The sequence below is a fragment of the Nicotiana tomentosiformis genome, chromosome 1, assembly GCF_000390325.3.
Source record: "Nicotiana tomentosiformis chromosome 1, ASM39032v3, whole genome shotgun sequence".
Classification (NCBI taxonomy): Eukaryota; Viridiplantae; Streptophyta; class Magnoliopsida; order Solanales; family Solanaceae; genus Nicotiana; species Nicotiana tomentosiformis.
This window is the reverse complement of record NC_090812.1, coordinates 96,373,325-96,393,809: the sequence shown is the minus strand read 5'-3', so window position 1 is coordinate 96,393,809 and position 20,485 is coordinate 96,373,325. Positions and strand designations below refer to the sequence as shown.

The 20,485-nt window shown below is 41.2% G+C and overlaps 1 protein-coding gene across 1 annotated transcript; it reads right to left on the bottom strand.

Annotated features, from left to right (window-relative positions):
* Positions 1-18,586: 18,586 nt before the first annotated feature.
* Positions 18,587-19,822, bottom strand: LOC138907271 (uncharacterized). Its single transcript, XM_070197854.1, has one exon. It carries the CDS (start codon positions 19,820-19,822, stop codon positions 18,587-18,589), a length of 1,236 nt encoding a protein of 411 aa, XP_070053955.1.
* Between the last annotated feature and the right edge of the window lie 663 nt (positions 19,823-20,485).

Genomic DNA, 20,485 nt, shown 5'->3' with positions numbered 1-20,485 from the left:
ATGTTGTATAATACTAGATGCAACATTATATGCAAAGACATAATCCACCACTATATTCGATCGATTCAAATTCATCTCAATATCGATTGGATTTATTGATAGTTCCTTATTTTCTTGAGTTTTAGGCTTAGTGATTTCCTCATGAATCTCAGGATTGGTTAAATTGTGTATTTCTTCATGAGACTCTTTCGTAGTGTCAACTTGATCATTTATTTTTATTTTTCTAGGATTTCGATCCTTAGAACCCAATGGTCTGCCACGCTTTAGGCGTGTTTTTGACTCATTAGCTATGACACTAGAAGATTGTCTAACATGGACATCAATACGGATTGGAACATTGTCTGTAGGGATATATGATTTTGTTATTCTTTTCAGATCCGTAAATGCGTCTGGCATTTGATTTGCTATTTTTTGCAAATGAATAATATTTTGCACCTCTTTTTCATATATAGAGGCACGTGGATCAAGATGAGACAATGATGGATTTTTCACAAAATTTCCTATTCGGTTTCACCATTTTCTCTCCCTAATTTTGGGAAAAATACCTCATCGAATCGATAATCTGCAAATCGAGCAGCGAATAAATCTCCCGTTAATGTTTCGAGGTAGTGAATAATGGAGGGCGATTCAAACCGAACATATATTCCTAACCTTCTTTGGGGACCCATCTTGATGCGATATGGCTGTGCTACAAGCACATATAATGCGCATCCAAAAAATTCTTAAATGAGATATATTAGGTTCATGACCCATAACTAATTGCGACGGAGAATATTTATGATAATTTATCGGTTTGAGACGAACTAGCATTGATGCATGCAAAATGGCATGACCCCAAACAGAAGTAGGTAACCTCGTTTTCATGAGTAACAGTCTTGCTATCAATTTGAAGACGTTTAATAAAAGACTCTGCAAGGCCATTTTGAGTGTGAACATGAGTTACAAGATGTTCAACTTTTATCCCAATTGATAAGCAATAATCATTAAATGTTTGGGATAAAAACTCAGCAGCATTATCAAGTCTAATAGACTTAATTGGATAATCGGGAAATTGTGCCTGTAATCGGATTATTTGTGCTATTAATTTTGCAAACTCCAGGTTGCGAGATGAAAATAGGCACACATGAGACCATCTAGAAGATGCATCTATTAAGACTATAAAGTATCTAAACGACCCACTAGGTGGGTGAATAGGTCCACAAATGTCCCCTTGTATACGTTCCAAAAATGCAGGGGACTCAATTCCAACCTTTGTTGGTGATGGTCTAATAATTAACTTGCCTTGATAACGAAAAGTGCAAGAAAATTCATTATTTAATAGAATCTTTAAATTCTTTAATGGGTGTCCATTTGAGTTTTCTATAATTCGTCTCATCATAATTGATCCGGGATGTCCCAATCGATCATGCCAAAGTACAAAAGTATTGGAATCAACAACCTTTTGGTTTACGATAGAATGTGCCTCAATTGCACTAATTCTTGTCCAATACAGGCCACAAGATAAAGATGGGAACTTCTCAATAACCCTTTTCTGGCCAAAGACATTTTTGGTAACGAGGAGATATTCAAGGTTATTCTCATCTATTGTCTCAATATGATATCCATTTCGGCGGATATCTTTAAAACTCAACAAGTTCTTCTTGGACTTGGAGGAGAACATTGCATTATCTATGATAAGTATTGTTCCCCTAGGCAGAGTTATAGTAGCTCTTCCAGAGCCTTCAATGAGATTACTACTACCAGAGATTGTAGTAACATCTGCCTTACACATATTTAAATGAGAGAAATATTTCTTCTCTTTGAATATTGTATTTGTCGTACATGAATCAATAAAAACAAATATTCTTACAATTGAATTTTGATCCAAGTTTACTTTGAGAGATATCCATATTTGCTTCCCATGGTTTGACATACAAAAGAAATAAACAAATAAACATTAGTATATTCTTGTCTATTAAAGATATTCGTGAATTTATTCTAGCATTTTAACAAGATTTCTTTTTGTTGAATGAATGGATATGCTAATAATGAGAAAGATAAGGATATTTAGTAGAATTAAATACTTTACACCTAAATAATATGATAACACAGTGTGAAATTGTAATTATTGAATACAACTACAATTCCATTGTAAAAGACATATACTTTTTTGCAAGAGTTGGGAGTTTAAATAGGCTGCAGTTCTATAGTTTCTTATGGAATCACATGGTATAAGAAACTAGAATGGGATAGACTTATAATGGACATATGCAGTTATAACTAAGTTAGCGGATATGACATTTAAACATTCCCATTGTACGAATCTATTTCCAAGAAGTTGATGCCCCAAGTTTCTAAATTACAATTGTGGAACAGATTGTGTACCAGCAACTACTCTTCTCAGAGTTAGCGTACAAGTACGAGAAAAAATTAACTTAAAAATCCGTTTTACCTTCTGCATTTCATTTGAAGAATGGCAGACAATGATTTATTACTTTAATAAAGAGTATGACAATCCTTCAACTAAGCAAACTAAAATATTATTTAAAACAAATACTAGAATTATATTTAATCAAAACTAACTGACACTGTTTTATAAAGTAAATAATAGTAATTGATACTAATGACTACTACTCATGCAAAGAACTATGATTACATGATGTTGATTCACTAACTACTACGAATAGGCAAAAATAAAAATTAAACTACTCAATCATCTTTAACCACGGATCCATCACCGATCAAGTGGTCTAGTTTTCCATCAGGGTGCTCAAAGAAGTCTGCCACATCCAAGTGGGTGATGTCAAATTCATTGTGAGAGACAAAATTAGTTTTTGGGCCTTTATTCTTTAGAGATGGTTGATAAAGTTCAACCAAATATCTTGGTGTACGATAAATATTTGTGTTTACCCTAAAAATTGAGTAACAATTAAACTTATATTGTGTTTTGAAGGATATGTGATTTAGACCAGCACCAATTGATAAACAACGAATTAAATAAATAACTTGGACAATAAAAAAAATCAAACCAGTTTGCAAATGATGCCTCGACCTTGATTCGAGATAGTCTCGAGGTTAGTTACTATGAACAATATAGGATAGAACAAGTAGTGATGAACAATAAATAAGACAAAGAAAGCAGCATATATGTGTATTCTTCTCAGTGAATAATGATGCCTTACAAATGATTGGAACTCTTCTTTATATAGTAGAGGAAACTTAATTATGGTACAACTCTAATAACGGAAATAGACCCCACGATTGGCGTTAATAACCGCTTTGATTTGATCTGTTCCGGGATTTTTGCCCTGACTTTCGACCGGTCACCAAAATCTCGTCATTCCGTTATTACGCCTCACTCGAAGTCAATCATGCTCGATCTCGATTACTGCTGGCCTCGATCTCAATGAACACTTCGATCTCCAGGTGTGATGCTTTATCTTCGAGCTCGAGCCCGATCTATTATAAGGTTACCCTCGAGGCAGTTCCCCTGCCAACGAAATTGGGTATGCTCGATTTCGACCGTATACAGATAGTCCCCTCATTTTTTGGAGTGTAACGAGAAGAAACGAATTTGAGACTTTGATTTAATACCTCAATCAATTATGAGTCAACATCGTGACGTAAGCGACAGAAACGACTGAAGCGTCGCGTCTGCATAGTTCCCAAAGTCATTAATTAACGCCAGTTGATGGTCAGCCACCAGTGATTTCAAACCGTCAAAGTGGCTATTATAAATAGACCACCTTCATAATCTCCTCAAACTTTACTTTCAAACTTCTTCTAATCTTCAAAAGCTTCTTCTATCTTCTTCAAGTTCATCAATTTCAACGGTTTCCGTTTACCAATCTCTTATTAAAACATAAATTCCGCCTTCTTCTTCCTTAAACCTCATATAGCAATGGCAAAAATATCAAAGACCGTTCCTCAAGAAGAAAAAGCGTCCTTATCGCGGCCGGCCGGTGACAAAACACCGGTGGAGCCACGTATCGAAGAGTGCATTCCCGGGCCATATGAACTTACTTCCGACTTTAAAGTCGAAAAACCCTCTTCGGTTCCTGGCCGATACGAGCCCATGTCTAGATACATCTGTTCGATATCCGAAGGCGATCTTGAGCAGGTGAAAAAGGACTGCCACTAGGAGAATAAAGAGGTGGTGATTCCTACCCCCGAAGAGGACATCACCACTCATGTGAAAGGCTTCTTAAGTGTGTATACTTACCCTTTCACACTGGGCTCCGTCGATCCTGTCATAATCGACTTGTGCCGCCAATACCGGGTAACCCTAGGCTAGATCTATCCCTCTTTTTGGCGCATTGTCATTTTGCTCAGATTCTTCTCGAGCAAGATCGAGGGGATGTCTTTCACCCTCGATCATCTCAGTAGGCTATACATCCCCCGTCTTTATCGGGGCGGACTGATAAGGCTTCAGCGTCGGGCCACGAAGGTGCTATTCTCGAGCATAGATGAGGACAAGGACCGAGGATGGATGTGCCGGTTTGTCCGAGTTAGGACCTCCGATTTAATCCCAACCGAAAAGATGCCATTCCCCGAAGAATGGAACATGAAGAGTAAGTAGAACTATACCGATATCGTTCGATCACTTGTTATATTTTCTTTACCTCTCTTCATATATATTTTTCTTTATGGTGCAGCTTCCCCCTGGTTTCCTGGTGCGGTCCCGGACCTTGCAGGTTGGGTTCGACAACTGGTTTCGACCTCTTCGTATGCTGAGCGCTCGTGGCGTGATTTGGCCAAGGGTCGATGGGAGGCCAAAAATCATGGTAAGTTCCCATGTCCGAGTTTGATGCTTTCCTGTGAAATACTTCCTTTTAACTGATTTCTTCTCATACATATCTTGGAGATAGTGTCGTTATGAGGCCGCCTCCCCTCGGGGAAGATAAGGTCCCGAAGCCGACCAAAGATAAGAAAAGGAGAAGGGCCTCGCCGCCAGATACCCCAAGGCCTAAGAAAAGCAGGGCTCGAAAGTCGAAGACTGATCTTGCCGTTCTGCATGCCTATGTAGTCCAAAAGCTATGAGATAAAGACGAGGATGGAGAATATATCGACTGCCTGCTGGTGGCTTAGAAGAGGGGAAACATCGAATCTTTGAAAGCTGCTGAGCCGGTGACGGCCGAGGGGGTTCAGCCGTAGATCGAGGTGATCTCGGGGGAAGGTCCGAGCAGAGTCCTCGAATCATTGGGTATTGATGATGCCCTCTGCTGTGATGAGCAACCGGCGGGTGTGCCCAAAGGGTCTAGTTCTGAGGCCCTTCAAAGAGAAGTTAATGCCCCAAGTGACTCGCTCGGGGCAATTAATATCGACGATTCGCCGCCCGGTCCCACGTTCTCTGAGGGGCAGTTTCGGGATGCCCGATCAATGGGGACCCCCGATGTGGGGACGGCCCCCAAAGGGGATGACATATTTCGTGGCTGCTTCGTGGGGGTCGATGATATTTCCGACCTTGACCCATCACTCAGTTTTGATGAGGCTCAGCGGCTTCTGAACCAGGTGAGTTTTAGCCCATGTTACCATGCTTGCGTTTGTTCTTAATTCTCTAAGTCTGATTCCCTTCTTTCTTGTACAGGCTACGACGTTCCATCGAGAAGCTTCCTCCAAATACCGAGTTGAGCTGGCCCGATGTGAGGCTAATCTCAAAAATCTTATGGGGGAGAGAGACACCATCAAACTCCTCTATGTGCAAAACGAAGAGGAGATCATGAGCATTCGAGCCGAACTGACAAGAGCTCATCAAGACCAGACCGAGCTCATCGAATGGGTAATGTAAATTTTTGGGAGCTTGTTATGTATCAATTTGATATTGGCGATTAACGCTTTGATCCTGCAGGTTCAGGAGAAGGCCGAATTGGTTGAGCAGCTTCGTGAGGAGGCCAAGATGAAAGAGGCAGAAACTTTGTTGTGGAAGCATAGCATGGACAATCTTGCCTCGGAGAAAGATGCGGTTCGGGCCCAACTGTCTTCGGTTGAGCGTCAACTCCAAAGTGTGAAGGGGGGGAGTTTGGCCCGAGCCCAGAAGGTTGAAGAGATCGAGACTCGGTTGACTGCTGAGCTTGCAAGGGCCACGTCCAAGGCAGAGGCGCTTGTGGCCTCCTACCGAGCCGACGCTGAAGCCGCTAACACTCGGGCAAAGGAAATTTCAAACGCTGCTGAGGTTAGATTGTCCCGTGTTGTCGAGCATGCTAGGCGCCAGTACCGAATAGAGACTCTTGAGGAGGTACATGCTCGTGGCTTCGACCTCACGGTTGATATCAAGAGTGCAAAAATTTTGGAGGACGAGGCCGGAGCTTTGCTTTCCGATGATGAAGACTCTGCGAGTGAATCCGAGAGCGGAGGAGATGAATATGAAGCTCCCAAAGATGCGGCTCCCGAGGTGGACTAGGAACTTAGGATTTTTTCTTCTTTTGTTTTTTGTGTAAGACCCTGAGCGGTCTTTGTAAATACTTTGCTTATATGAAAGATTCCTTTTCTTTCCGTTCCAATTTTTGATTTATGATAAATTTTGTTTTGCCTTTGCCTTGTGAAGACTTTGTTGCAATCAGGTTTTGTAGCCTCTATAATCGAGTGAGCGAAGACTCGAACTCAGAGTAGAACGAACACTTAGGTTTTTTTAGTTAAGCGAGGGCGAGTCCCCGAGCTCAACAATATGTTTGGGGTTTTGATTTCAGACGGCTTGATCAGAGTCGTAATTGTTCTGTTTAAAAAAGCCGAGTTCGAGTAAGTTTCGAACTCACAGTAACAGACCCCTTAAGGTTTTATATCGAATAACGATGAATTCTCGAGCTATATTCAAGTTAGTTGTTTTTGAGCTTGGAATAATGGAACCCTTAGGTCTGAATTGAGTAAGAACAAAATCTCGAACTCTAAGTATATTGGCCCTTAGGCTCTTTAGATTGGGCCGATATGGCCTCTAAAAGATGGCTATTATTTCCCTTTTTTGTCTTAGAAGACTTAGTAAAAAATTTCTTTATGCCTCAACACGTATTCTTTACCCATTGGATTTTTTGAGGGTTAGATGTCGATTGAAACCCCTTTGCTTTTTGTGCCTTAGCACGTTTGTGTTAAGATAATTCGAGGGCTGATTTTATCGAAACCCTTTTGATTACTTGCCGAGGGTAGCCCTTTTTTAACCGGTTTTTCAAAGAATTCGAAGGCCTATTTTTATTGCGGGATTCGGACGTCTCCGAGCCACCTTAATTTGGTTGTAGCCTTTGGGTATGCCTCTTGGGCTTATTTCCCAATAAAACTTCGAACTTATTTGAAGTATTAGTGTCGCGCCCCTCTTTCTCGCGAAATCGGGTTTCGACACCTGACAACTCTTTTAAAGGAAGGTGTTAAAAGAGAGAGTCGCCACCTAACGGGTTTGAGGTGCGTTAGGGCACCTATTTGCAAATAACTCTGGTCTAACCAGTTTGCGTCACCAAAGATCGGGTAAGGGCTCAAATTACCTCGAGGAGAAGCTGTTAGGCATTCCTCAAGGTCCACAACTGTGGGTCCCGGCCGAACTCGAATTATATGAATTAGTCATAATAAGAGGGAAAGACAAGAAGTTTGGGTAATCAAAAGTCTACCAATAGACACAAATAATTGACTTTAAGACAAGATGGGGGGTCCTAAGTTTTTTAGCCTAAAGGATCACCCCGTGCAACATAAATAATACTTCGTAACTCCCTCGAGATGGGGTGTTACTCGTATTATTCAGCGGGCACAGACTATTATCTCCTGCTACCCGATTACTATCTTTAAGTTGTTACCTAAGGTGCACTAATTGATTCTAAGCCGTACCTTATGTGTGCACTACCCGTCCCAGACCTATGGTCCAGGAGGTGTTTGGACCTCTATTTTAGGTGGTCCTAGACTTAACTTAGGTTGTTCAAAATGATAAAACTAGGCGACATACAAAAGCAAGTTAGACTTCATATAAAGGCAATTAAGGGCTCAAGTTAGCCTCCACACTTAGACAACAAATACACGCCAACAAATTAGGCGTTTGACAGTTTCAGCATTGAGACGAGTTAAAGTCATTAAGCCCTATAAACATGATTTCTATGTGACCCGGGAATTCAAACGCGTACGCAGTTTTAGATGAGAGGTACCATTTAGATATAATTCCTACGTGACTACACAGTTGCCCACTGATTACAAGTTATAAGAGATTAAACCTATATACATGCTATCTAGGTAATTTTCACAGTAATTGGCAGTGATAACTACGAGAGATATTCAGAATTACTTAGTTTGATCCTATAGACGTGCTCTCTAATAGTGGTAATGAAACAGTGTTGAAAGTTCAGTTTCACACTTAAAAGCGAGTGGGATTACCCTATAGGCATGATTTCTATAGTTAGCGATTGAAACTGGTTTTAGCTCCTATAGGCATATTTCCTAAGTGAGAAATTATAACAACAACACATTAATCAATTAAAACCCTATAGGCATGATTTCTAAAAGTGCAGATTTGTAGAGCATAAAACTAACATGACCCTATGGTCATAGACAGAAACATTGATCACTTTATTCCCTATAGGCATGATAGCTAGCAAGACATATAGAAGCAGAATACATTAAGCGAATGAAACACTTAGGTCCTATAGGCAGGTTATCTAACAACACATAGGAGCAGAACATGTTTGAGCAAATTAACCCCTATAGGCAGGATTTCTACCCGTTCATGCAAAGTGAGAATAAACCTATTTTTCTAATTTTACTAACACCCCAATTGTTATTACAACATTATTACAGGCTCAATGAGTGAAATAAATTATAGAATTACAAAATAGCTATAGTGGGCCTAAGGCAGGCCCAAAGTATACCCAGCCTGGCCAGGCTTTCAATCTCATGTCCATACAGTTTCACAACTGCCCAGAAAACAAACTTCGTTTACACAAAATGGCCCACATCCAGTAGCCATAACTTGATCAAAAGTCCCAGGTGAACAACCATTTACACAAACCAACTGGTTTATCCAGTAGGTAAAAAGGGGGCAAAGTTGAGCACTTAGGGAAAAACGGTAAAGAACCTTGGACCCTAGTGTGTCAGAGTTCCCAAGGGCTTCAAGAACCCAGGGCAGTGCTTACACTAGGGAGGTTGATAGAGGAGATTTAGGGAGGAGGGATTTCTCTTTCAGCCAGCCCCAGAATTAGAAACAATCAATAAAAATAGCAATAAGGTAATAGGTTTGGAAAAGCATTTACAAACACTATAAGATAATTATATAATGAACTCAAGAAGAAAATTAACACATTGGGCAGGGTGACATATGCTAAGAGACAAAGAGCCTAGGATTGCAAAGTTAACAGGCAAGGGCATTAGGCTAGTAAACCAAGTAATGCAACCAGTTTAGAACTTAAAGGATCAGATTATACCAAACTCAGGATTAAACAGTATAATAAAAACAGGATCAGGTATCATAGAGGGCATTAGCCAAAGAAGATTAGTTTTGAGAAGATCACAAGTTATTAGAGATACAGATTGGTCATGGAAAGAACACATAGAGTGGAGACAATAGTCATAGGAACATACAACATTTAGAGAAAAGGTCTTAAACAAGTTGGGGCAGGTTAATAACATCAATTAACCACTGGAAGTTCATAATTAGGTAGAGAAACATGGATTAAACCATGTAATCAGAAAAACACTATACTAAGCATGCTTTATTCTGTCTGAATTAACTAAGTTAAGTATAAAGACATTATTAAGCCAGCAATTATAGGCAGAATTAAAGAGGAAAAGAGTCAGGGGAACATATTAGGTCATGCAATTCAAAAAACTTGCCAATTAGAACATGATAAACATTGCGAAAGTTAGAAACTAACCAGTGATTGTTCAACAAACAAGAAAAGAACGTCAGTAAGGACCCAGAATCTCGAATGTGTCAAGTTCCAAGGGTTTCGAGAACCCAGGGCAGTGCTCACACCCAAGAGAGGTCAGGAAGAATAGAAATCCGGTGGCCTTGGCTTTCAGCCGACCAAGAGCCAAACAGAACAGAGTAATAAGCAAATATAGAGTAGAAACCTTAGTTGTTTTAGTGGAAAAATAGTGATTGAAGTCTGTTCAAAAAAGGGGGAAGGGTGATGGGTTTATATAGTGATAAAAATTAAACACACAAACAAGGAGAAACTATCAATCAATCTTTAAAAAAAAGAAAGAATAGCATGCGAAATTGATTAAGAATCAATTTAGGAGAAGTCAAGCAAACTCTAGTTTTTAGGAAAAACAAATATTACCAGAATATACATAAAAACAGTAACATAGGATGAATATAGACACAAATAGTACTAAAAGTCGGAGAATCGAACCAATTTTGGTCCGATTTGAAGAAATATGAAAACCCTAGTTTTAGGGTAAGTAAGAATCAACAGAAAATACACAGAGATTCGTACCCATAATAGAACAAAGGATGAATATAGACGAAATAGCAGAGAGTTCAAGGATTTGAACAGATTTTGATTCGATCTTGACGAGATCTGCTTGCCATGTTTAGGCAAGCAGTATAGAAGAGTAACCAGTACCAGGGAGAGGCCGTATATGGCAAAGAATAGCCATAGAATCCCATATTGTATGGGATTATGAGAGATTTTAGGGGGGCGGCGACTAGGGTTCTTTGGAGGGAGAAGGGAGGTGAGGATATGAGGGCGGCGGACGGTGAGAATGAGGTTAGGGTTAGGGGGTTTGGGGTAATTAAAAGGGGGGAGTTGATGTGGGCCGTTGATCTCAGAGATCAACGGCCACGATTAGAAAGGAGTTGGGTCAGGTTAGGTTTGGACGAGTCGCGACTGGGTTGTGGGATTGGGTTAATTTGATTTGGGCTGGAGGTTATTTGGGCTAGGGTATTAGGTTTTGGACCATTGCTTGGTCCCAAAAATAGCTAGTATTTAGGCTAGTTTTTAAATACCCAATATTTAATAAAAACAATAATTTATAAAAGTAATAAATAAATAATAAAATATTATTTGTGCACTAAAAATGATTAAAAATAATTACTTAACATTATAAATATATAAAAAGTTATTTTTTGCATAAATAATGTAATTATACATGAATATGGGCTATTATTGCAAATAATGTGCAATTAGCCCTAAAATGCAAATGTAATTATAAAAAAATGCATTAATATATTTAAAACATACATGTTGGTATAAATGATAAGTTTAGATGATTAAATCATTATAAAAATAATTTAAAGGATAATTACTGGATATTTATATAATAAAATACAGAAATAAATCGATTTAAAGCCTTTAAAAATTATGAAAAATGCTTGTATAGGCTTATAAGCTAAATGATGATGCATATGTACTATTTTGAAAGTGTATATATATATATATATATATATATATATATATATATATATATATATATATATATATATATATATATATATATATTTATTTATTTTTTTTATAAAAAAATATGAGGAAAAAATTGGGTATCAACAGCTGCCCCTCTTTACCCGGAAATGATGAAAGAGTTGTCGGGTAAAGAAATGATGACTGATTTTGACCGAATAGGGTGATTTGGAAAATATAGGCCGAACTCCGATTTTTGAGTTGCCTACATATCCCTGGTTTTACGGGAATCAGGTCGTGTGTAGTTCTGGATCCAATGGTGGAATAAGCCGATGGAGTTATTATAGGAACGAACAAGCTCTTCTGGATAGGACGATATCGAAATTGTGAATGGATGTACCTTGGAATGGTTATGGATATTTGAACGGTTATCAGATGGGAATGGGTAACAGACGGTGGTTGGTTACGTTTGAAATAATTACAAGATGTGAACGTTGAACGGAAACCGGAGCGAAGATTGCTCCCGTTAAGAGAACGGTTACTTCCTGGATTACCTGCTAAACTTAAAACACAATGCATGCAAGTATATATGGATGATGCAAATTCCCTTTGGACCATGAAAGCTATCTTTGGACGATGGGATGGTGTCCTTAGACTATGATGTCGTGGGCCGTGAATTGCATGATAAGGGATTCGCAGGCCATGAAAATGGTGCCTCTGAACTATGACGCCTTTGAATAATGATGTGCGTTATTGAGAGATCCTCAGGCCATGGCATGGTGTCTTCCGGCTATGAGGATGATGCCTTCGGACTATGATGCCTTCGGACAAAAATGGCGGTATTTCAGCCCATGAGATGCAAAGACATGACATTTGGTTATGTGAAGCGAAACAAGATAGAGCTTAGTCTTGTGTAAGATCGGGGGCAGAGATTAGCCCCGAGGTGGAGAATAGTGCTAGATTTCAAGTAGCATAGCATTTGGGGTTACGCAAGGAAAGGCAGAGCTTAGCCTTATGCGACTAGGGAGGCAATGCTTAGCCTCATGCGAAATGGGAGACAATGCTTAGTCTCATGCAAGGAGGAAGCGGGGCTTAGCCTTATGCAAGATGGGAGACAATGCTTAGTCTCATGCAAGAGGAGGCAGGGCTTAGCCTCATGCAAGTGGGAGACAATGCTTAGTCTCGTGCAGGGGAAGGCAATGCTTAGCCTTATATAATTGAGGAGGCAGGGCTTAGCCTCATGCAAGCGGGAGACAATGCTTAGTCTCGTGCAGGGGAAGGAAATGCTTAGCCTTGTGCAATTGAGGAGGCAGGGCTTAGCCTCATGCAAAGTGGAGACAATTCTTAGTCTCGTGCAGGGGAAGGCAGTTCTTAGCCTTATGCAATTGAGGAGGCAGGGCTTAGCCTCATGCAAAATATAGACAATACTTAGTCTCATGCAGGGGAAGGCAATGCTTAACCTTATGCAATTGAGGAGGCAGGGCTTAGCCTCATGCAAGCGGGAGACAATGCTTAGTCTCATGCAGGGGAAGGCAATGCTTAGCCTTATGCAATTGAGGAGGCATGGATTAGCCTCATGCAAAGGTGGAGACAATGCTTAGTCTCGTGCAGGGGAAGGCAATGCTTAGCCTTATGCAATTGAGGAGGCAGGGCTTAGCCTCATGCAAGTGAGAGACAATGCTTAGTCTCATACAGGGGAAGGCAATGCTTAGCCTTATGCAATTGAGGAGGCATGGATTAGCCTCATGCAAAGGTGGAGACAATGCTTAGTCTCGTGCAGGGGAAGGCAATGCTTAGCCTTATGCAATTGAGGAGGCAGGGCTTAGCCTCATGCAAGTGAGAGACAATGCTTAGTCTCATACAGGGGAAGTCAATGCTTAGCCTTATGCAATTGAGGAGGCAGGGCTTAGCCTCATGCAAAGGTGGAGACAATGCTTAGTCTCGTGCAGGGGAAGGCAGTACTTAGCTTTATGCAATTAAGGAGTCGGGGCTTAGCCTCATGCGAGATGGAGACAATGCTTAGTCTCGTGCAGGGGAAGGCAGTGCTTAGCCTTATGCAATTAAGGATGCGGGGCTTAGCCTCATGCGAGATGGAGACAATGCTTAGTCTCATGCAATGAACAAATAATAAGTAGTAGCAGAGTATTTACTAGCTGGAAATGTGTTTGCGCTTGGTAGCTTTGTCGTTATGAAGATAGTGATTCTGAGGTGTGCCCGAATTTGAGAATATTTCTTGTTCCTGCATCGAAAGGACAATCGTGAGTTTTATGGGGGAAGGTTGGTTCGTGCCTCCGCCCGCCTGCTTTTCTTTGCTCTGTATCGAAGTCCTGCTTTTCAAAAATGTGCGTGCATATGATGAATATAATTATTTATAATACATTAGTATGCAATATCAGATAAATTAGATGAACCAATGACTGTGACACTTTAGAGACATTGCGACTTTCTTAGAATTTTGAGGGTCCTCCTCAAAATTCTGCCCCAGTTTACTTAAGCGATTCTCTGACTGTTCTGCATATGATGACGTTGGCTGGACTTGCTCCGGAATTTTGAGGGTCCTCCTTAAAATTCTTCCCTAGTTTTTGGTTATGGGGAAAATGAGAATTTTATTGAATTGTGACCGAACCCACAGGGTTGCCTACATATCCCCTCTTAAACGGGAATCAGGTCGAGCGTAGTTCAATTACATCAGATGAAGAAATGCGAACATTCTAAACATAATATCTTTTTACTGCGTCTGAATTGATAGGCTTTGGCCAAACCTCTCCGTCCATTTCTGCGAGTATGAGTGCTTCTCCTGTTAGTACTCGGTGAACCATGTAGGGCCCTTCCAATTGGGCGAAAATTTCCCTTTGGCTTCATCTTGATGCGGGAAGATCCGCTTCAGTACTAGCTGCCCCGGTGCGAACTGTCTAGGTTTGACCCTTTTGTTGAAAGCTCTGGACATCCTATTTTGATAGAGTTGACCATGAAATACTACATTTATTATTTTCCCATCAATGAGAGCTAATTGTTCATAGAGGCTTCTTATCCGTTCTGCATCACTGAGTTCAGCTTCTTGTATAATTCTTAAAGAAGGAATTTCAACCTCGGCAGGAATGACAGCTTCGGTACCGTAAACTAGAAAATAGGGAGTTGCCCCGGTTGATGTGCAGACTGTGGTACGGTACCCCAATAAGCAAATGGTAACTTCTCGTGCCATTTCTTGTGGTTGTCTACCATCTTCCTTAGTATTTTCTTGATATTCTTGTTTGCGGCCTCCACAGCTCCATTCATTTGAGGCCTGTATGCTATGGAATTATTGTGCTTGATTTTGAAGGTCTCGCACATAGATTTCATTAGGTCACTGTTGAGATTGGAGGCATTGTCGGTGATGATAGACTCTGGAACCCCGAATCGGCAAACAATACGATCTCTGACAAAATCTGCGATGACTTTCTTGGTTACAACTTTGTAGGATGCAACTTCGACCCATTTTGTGAAGTAGTATATGGCCACTAAAATGAACCTGTGCCCGTTTGAAGCGGCGAGATCGATTGTTCCTATGACGTCCATTCCCCAAGCGGCAAAAGGCTAAGGTGCACTCATTGCATTGAGTTCATCTGGCGGCACCCGTATCATATCTGTGTGTATTTGGCACCGATGACATTTCTGGACATACTGATGCAGTATGTTTCCATAGTCATCCAAAAATAACCTGCCCTCAGTGTCTTCTTGGCTAAAACGAAACCATTCATGTGTGGTTCGCAAGTTCCAGAGTGTATCTCTTCGAGCAGTTTGGAAGCTTTCTTGGCTTCAACACACTGTAGTAACCCTAGGTTTGGAGTCTTTCTGTACAGAATTCCTCCACTTTGGAAGAAATGGTTGGACAATCTTCGGAGCGTGCATTTTTTAGTATGATTTGTAGGCTTCGGGTACTCTCCTTTTGCCAAGTACTCCTTGATATCATGGAACCATGGATTTTCGTCTGCTTCTTCTTCAACATGAGCGCAGTAAGCTGGTTGATTATGAATCCTTACCGGAATGGGGTCGATGAAATTCTTGTCCGGGAACTGTATTATGGAGGACAAAGTGGCCAATGCGTCTGCGAACTCATTCTGGATTCTCGGGACATGTCTAAATTCTATCTTCGTGAACCTCTTCATCATCTCTTGCACATGATATAGATATGGTAATATCTTGGTATTCTTTGTAGCCCATTCTCCCTGCACCTGATGTACCAGAAGATCTAAATCACCAATTACCAGTAATTCATGGATATTCATGTCAACAGCCAAATTGAGCCCCAATATGCAAGCCTCATATTCTGCCAAATTACTGGTGTACGGAAATCTGAGTTTTGCGGATACCGGATAATGTTGACATATTTTTGACACCAAAACGGCTCTAATACCCACTCCTTTGAAGTTTGCGACTCCATTGAAAAATATTCTCCATCCGTCGTAGGCTTCGGCGATATCTTCTCCTACGAATGATACTTCTTCATCAGGAAAATACGTTTTTAGTGGTTCGTATTCTCCTCCTACAGGATTTTCCGCAAGATAATCCGCTAATGCTTGTCCCTTAACCGCCTTCTGAGTCACATAGACGATGTCGAATTCATTCAACAATATCTGGCATTTTTCCAGCTTCCCTGTAGGCTTGGGTTTCTGGAAGATGTACTTCAGAAGATCCATCCTTGATATGAGATATGTGGTATAGGCACAGAAGTAGTGCCTCAGTTTTTGGGCTATCCAGGTCAAAGCACAGCAGGTGCATTCCAGCAAAGAATACCGTGCTTTGTAGGGTGTGAACTTCTTACTCAGATAGTATATGGCCTGTTCTTTCCTTCCCATCTCATCGTGTTGTCCCAAGACACAACCGAAAGCCCCATCTAATACGGAGAGATAGAGTAGCAGTGGTCTACAAGGTTCTGGCGGGACCAGGACTGGCAGTGTGGACAAATATTCTTTGATTCTGTCAAAAGCTTTCTGGCAGTCTTCAGTCCAACTGGTTGCGACATCCTTCTTTAACATTTTGAAGATCAGCTCATAGATCACGGTTGATTATGCTATGAAGCGGCTGATGTAATTAAGACGTCCCAAGAAGCTCATCACGTCTTTCTTGTTCTTTGGAGGTGGTCTGCTTGGTGACTTCTTCTTTGATTTTTAGACTCATATCTGGCTTGAACTTTCTGAGCTTCTGCTTTACTGGCGAACACATTGGGTTGGTGGGTAGTTTATGAGCCACTATGGACGTGCTCAAACCAGTCATATCATCATAAGACCATGCGAAAATGTCTTCATATTCTTTCAGGAAACGGGTGTATTCTTCTTTCTCTAATGGTGACAGGTGAATGCTTATGCGGGTTTCTTTGACTGTTTCGGAATTTCCCAAGTTGAGTATCTCAGTTTCATCCAGGTTGGACTTAGGCTTGTTCTCAAAATCTTCAACTTCTCTAACAATTTCCTCAGGTATTATATCCTCTTCTTCTATTTCTTTCGAGTCACTATCCTTATGTTGCATTGTCTCATTACATGTCACAGTTGTTGGTTCATCACGATAAAAAATAGTAATGCTGTAGAGAGAAAAATGTAGAGAATAGTAATAAATAATAAAATAGCAAATCATTGATGATTATCAATATGTCAAACAAAAGCGATTTTCTATGATTCAAACAAATGTTTCAAAACAAAATACTGAAAATGTTTTAAAAATGCTTATAAGAATTGTTTTCAAAATAAATGACATTAGCAGCCAGGCTACCCCGGAACTCGGCAGGCCCTTGATGGTGTGGCAATCCAGTTCCTGAGAACAACTCCCTTCTCCACTGTCTGGCTGACGAGGCCTTCCTTCTCTTCCTCCTCCTCAACTATTACACTGCAGTCCATGTCTTCATCTTCCAAGAATAGATTCCTTAAACCAGATAGCACTTTATCTTCTTCGGATCCCCACATCATATCAGCCTGATGGAAGGATTGGCTAAAATGTGGTATCGGCTGCTCGAGAGGGTAATAAGGACCACGCCATGGTGGTGACCGATTCTGATACTTGTGCCAGGTGTATTGATATCCCAGTCCAAAGGTTGTGCCGTGACGTTTTAACTTTATTAATTTGGTGATCCCTTGGAGATTCTTGCCGAGACCCTTGCCGGGTTCATACCCTGTCTATGCAAATATGCTTTCTATTTTGCAACTCCGCTATTTTTCCATCTCGATCGCGTTAACACGCTCAATGCGATGGTAACTCTCTCCCCCTAACTTCCTTATATTCTCCACAACCGGGACAATCTGGTTAGTGTAAATAGGGTTACTCCCGTCTCCATGAATGATCACCTCCTGATGATTCCATTCGAACTTCACAGCCTGATGCAGAGTAGACGCTACAGCCCTAACGACATGTATCCAAGGTCATCCCAATAACATATTGTATAAGGTGGATATTTCTAGCACTTGGAATTCAACATCAAACCAAGTTGGACCCATTTTTAAGTAGAGGTTGGTTTCTTCGATTGTGGCCCATTGAGACCCATCGAACGCTTTTATGTTCATAGTTCCTGCTCATATCTCATGCAAACCTTTACCTAACCTCTTCAAAGTAGTCAACGGGCAGATGTTGAGACTTGAACCCCCATCTATCAAGACCCTAGCAATGAATTTGTCTTCGCACTGTACTGTGATATGCAACGCCCTGTTATTGCTCAACCCTTCTGGTGGCAATTCATCTTCGTGGAAAGTGATCTTATGGCTTTTCAATACTTGTCCTACCATGTTGGCCATCTCTCCACTGGTAATGTTGTTGGGTACATAAGCCTCATTCAACACTTTCATCAACGAGTTCCTATGTGCCTCAGAATTCTGCAGTAGTGATAGAATGGATATTTGAGCAGTGGTTTTGTTCAAATGATCAACCACAGAATACTCCCTTGCTTGTACCTTTCTCCAAAGATCCTCCGGGCCGATTTCAATGATAGGCTGCCTGGAAGCGGCTTCTTTACTTGTTCCCCCCAAATGCTCGAGCATGTAAACCCTACCAGTTCTGGTCATACCTTGTGCTGCACCAGTTTCTTCCATTTTCCCCTTTCCTTTCCTTCTCGTTTCTGCAGTATAGTCCTAGGGCACAACATTAGAATTAAAGGATGGTGTGGGTGCTACCATTACGATGAATGGTGTGGTCACTTCTACTTCGAACGGAGTTGGCGTGGCTGAGGGCGTTGTTACTTCAACCTCGAACGGAGTCGGTGCGGCTAATTCAACTTCAATCGGTGACTGTATCTGTACCACAATAGTCATGAGAGTGACTGGAGGCATTTTGGGATCATCCTATTCTCTAATGAGCCCAGTTGACCCCTTCGGGTCCCATTCTTCATCAGTTTCTATCACATTTACCCCCTCGCCCATGTGATCCGGGAGGGAATTGTTGCGGACGTTAGGTGCAGTCTCCTTTGTCTGTATAAATTTGGTATCAATCAGCGTCTGGATCTTATCCTTCAGAGTGCGGCATTCATCAATAGTGTGACCATTCATGCCCGAATGGTAGGCACATGTCTTATTCGGATTGACCCATTGAGAGAAAATTTCCATAGCGACAGCGGGAATGGGAGTGAGATAACCAGCAGCTTTCAATCTCTCATACAACTGGTCAATAGGTTCGGCAATAGGAGTGTATTCTCTGGGCGGCCTACGGTCGAAATTTGGCCTGGGTTTTTGGTAGTTTTGGCAGGCTGGTGGTAAGTGGAAATATGATGCCTGAATGTTGTAAGTGTGGTAGGCGGTAGCGGGTTGTTGATATCTAGGAGGTGAAGGCTGATATGTGGGTGGAGGTGTTTGGTATGTGAGAGGAGACTTCAGACCTTGGGCTACTATCACAGTCCCTACTTCCTTCTTTTTAGATATACCCCCAGACTGCAAGGCTTTGTTCGTAGCCTGGAGTGCCTCAAAATTTGTTACCATCCCGCTTTTGATTCCCTCTTCTATTCTTTCTGCCAATTTGATGATGTCGGAGAATTTATGATTTTCAATAACCATCAACCTCTCATAATATTGCGGATCCTGGGCCCAGACAAAGAATTTGTTCATTTGTTCTTCTTCCAATGCTGGCCTTACTTTTGCAGCCTCTGATCTCCACCGAGTAGCATACTCGCGGAAAGTTTCTGTCGGCTTCTTCTTAAGATTCTGGATATAAAAGATGTCTGGTGCATTCTCTGTGTTGAATCTGAACTGATCCATAAAATCTGACACCATGCTTACCCAATTAATCCACTTCTTTGGATTTTGACTGATGTACCAGGATAGTGCATCTCCAGTGAGGCTCTTCATGAACACCTTTATGCGGATTCTTTCATATTTACCAACCCCTACGAGCTTGTCGCAATACGCCCTTAGATGTACCTTTGGATCACTTGTCCCGTCGAACATTTTGAACTTAGGAGGTTTGTAACCCTCTGGTAGTTCTACATCCGGTTGAATACATAAATCCCCGTAGTTCAAACCTTCGATGCCTTTACCACCTTCAACACCTTGGACTCGACTCATACGCTTCTTAAGTTCTTCCGCCATGTTCTTGATGAACAGGTCCTTCTCGGCAGATTGTGAAGTGTGGGGTAAGGTTTCCACGTATATGGGGTTACTTTGGTAGACTCTAGGGATTTGGGTGTAGTGGTGATCATTGGTTGAGTTTTAGGGATCAGGAGTAGGTTGTGGTGCATTTTGAGGAGTGTGGTAGGTGGTAACTTATGGGTACTGGGTCGGATAATGATGATGTTGTGGAGGAGTTAGTGCTGGTGGAGGATTAGGATTTTGGGGAGGCATGGCATATTGATGAGGTGCGGGTGCTGGTTTTGTGTGTTTTGAGGAGGTGTTGGGTTTTGGGCGTTTTGTTGGTTGATGTCGGGAACATTCAGGGTAAGGAAAAGGTTTGCCAAGTTACGGACCTGCTCAAGTTCCCCTTGTAACTTCAGTATCTTTTGCTCTAACCGTAAAACCAAGTCATTCTGCGTCGGAGTACTTCGACCATCTGAAGTTTCGACATTCTCGACGTACGCAACGTTGTCTTTCCTGATACCACTCATATCGTCCATCTTAGCTTTTCCTTTGTTCTTAGGATCACTTGGAGGAGGAGGAGGTGGAGGACCTCTAGATCTGGTATGATATGCTGATGATGCCAGTAGGCAAGAACCAACCTTAGGGGATGTGAATAAACAAAGAAAATAAGAAAAACAA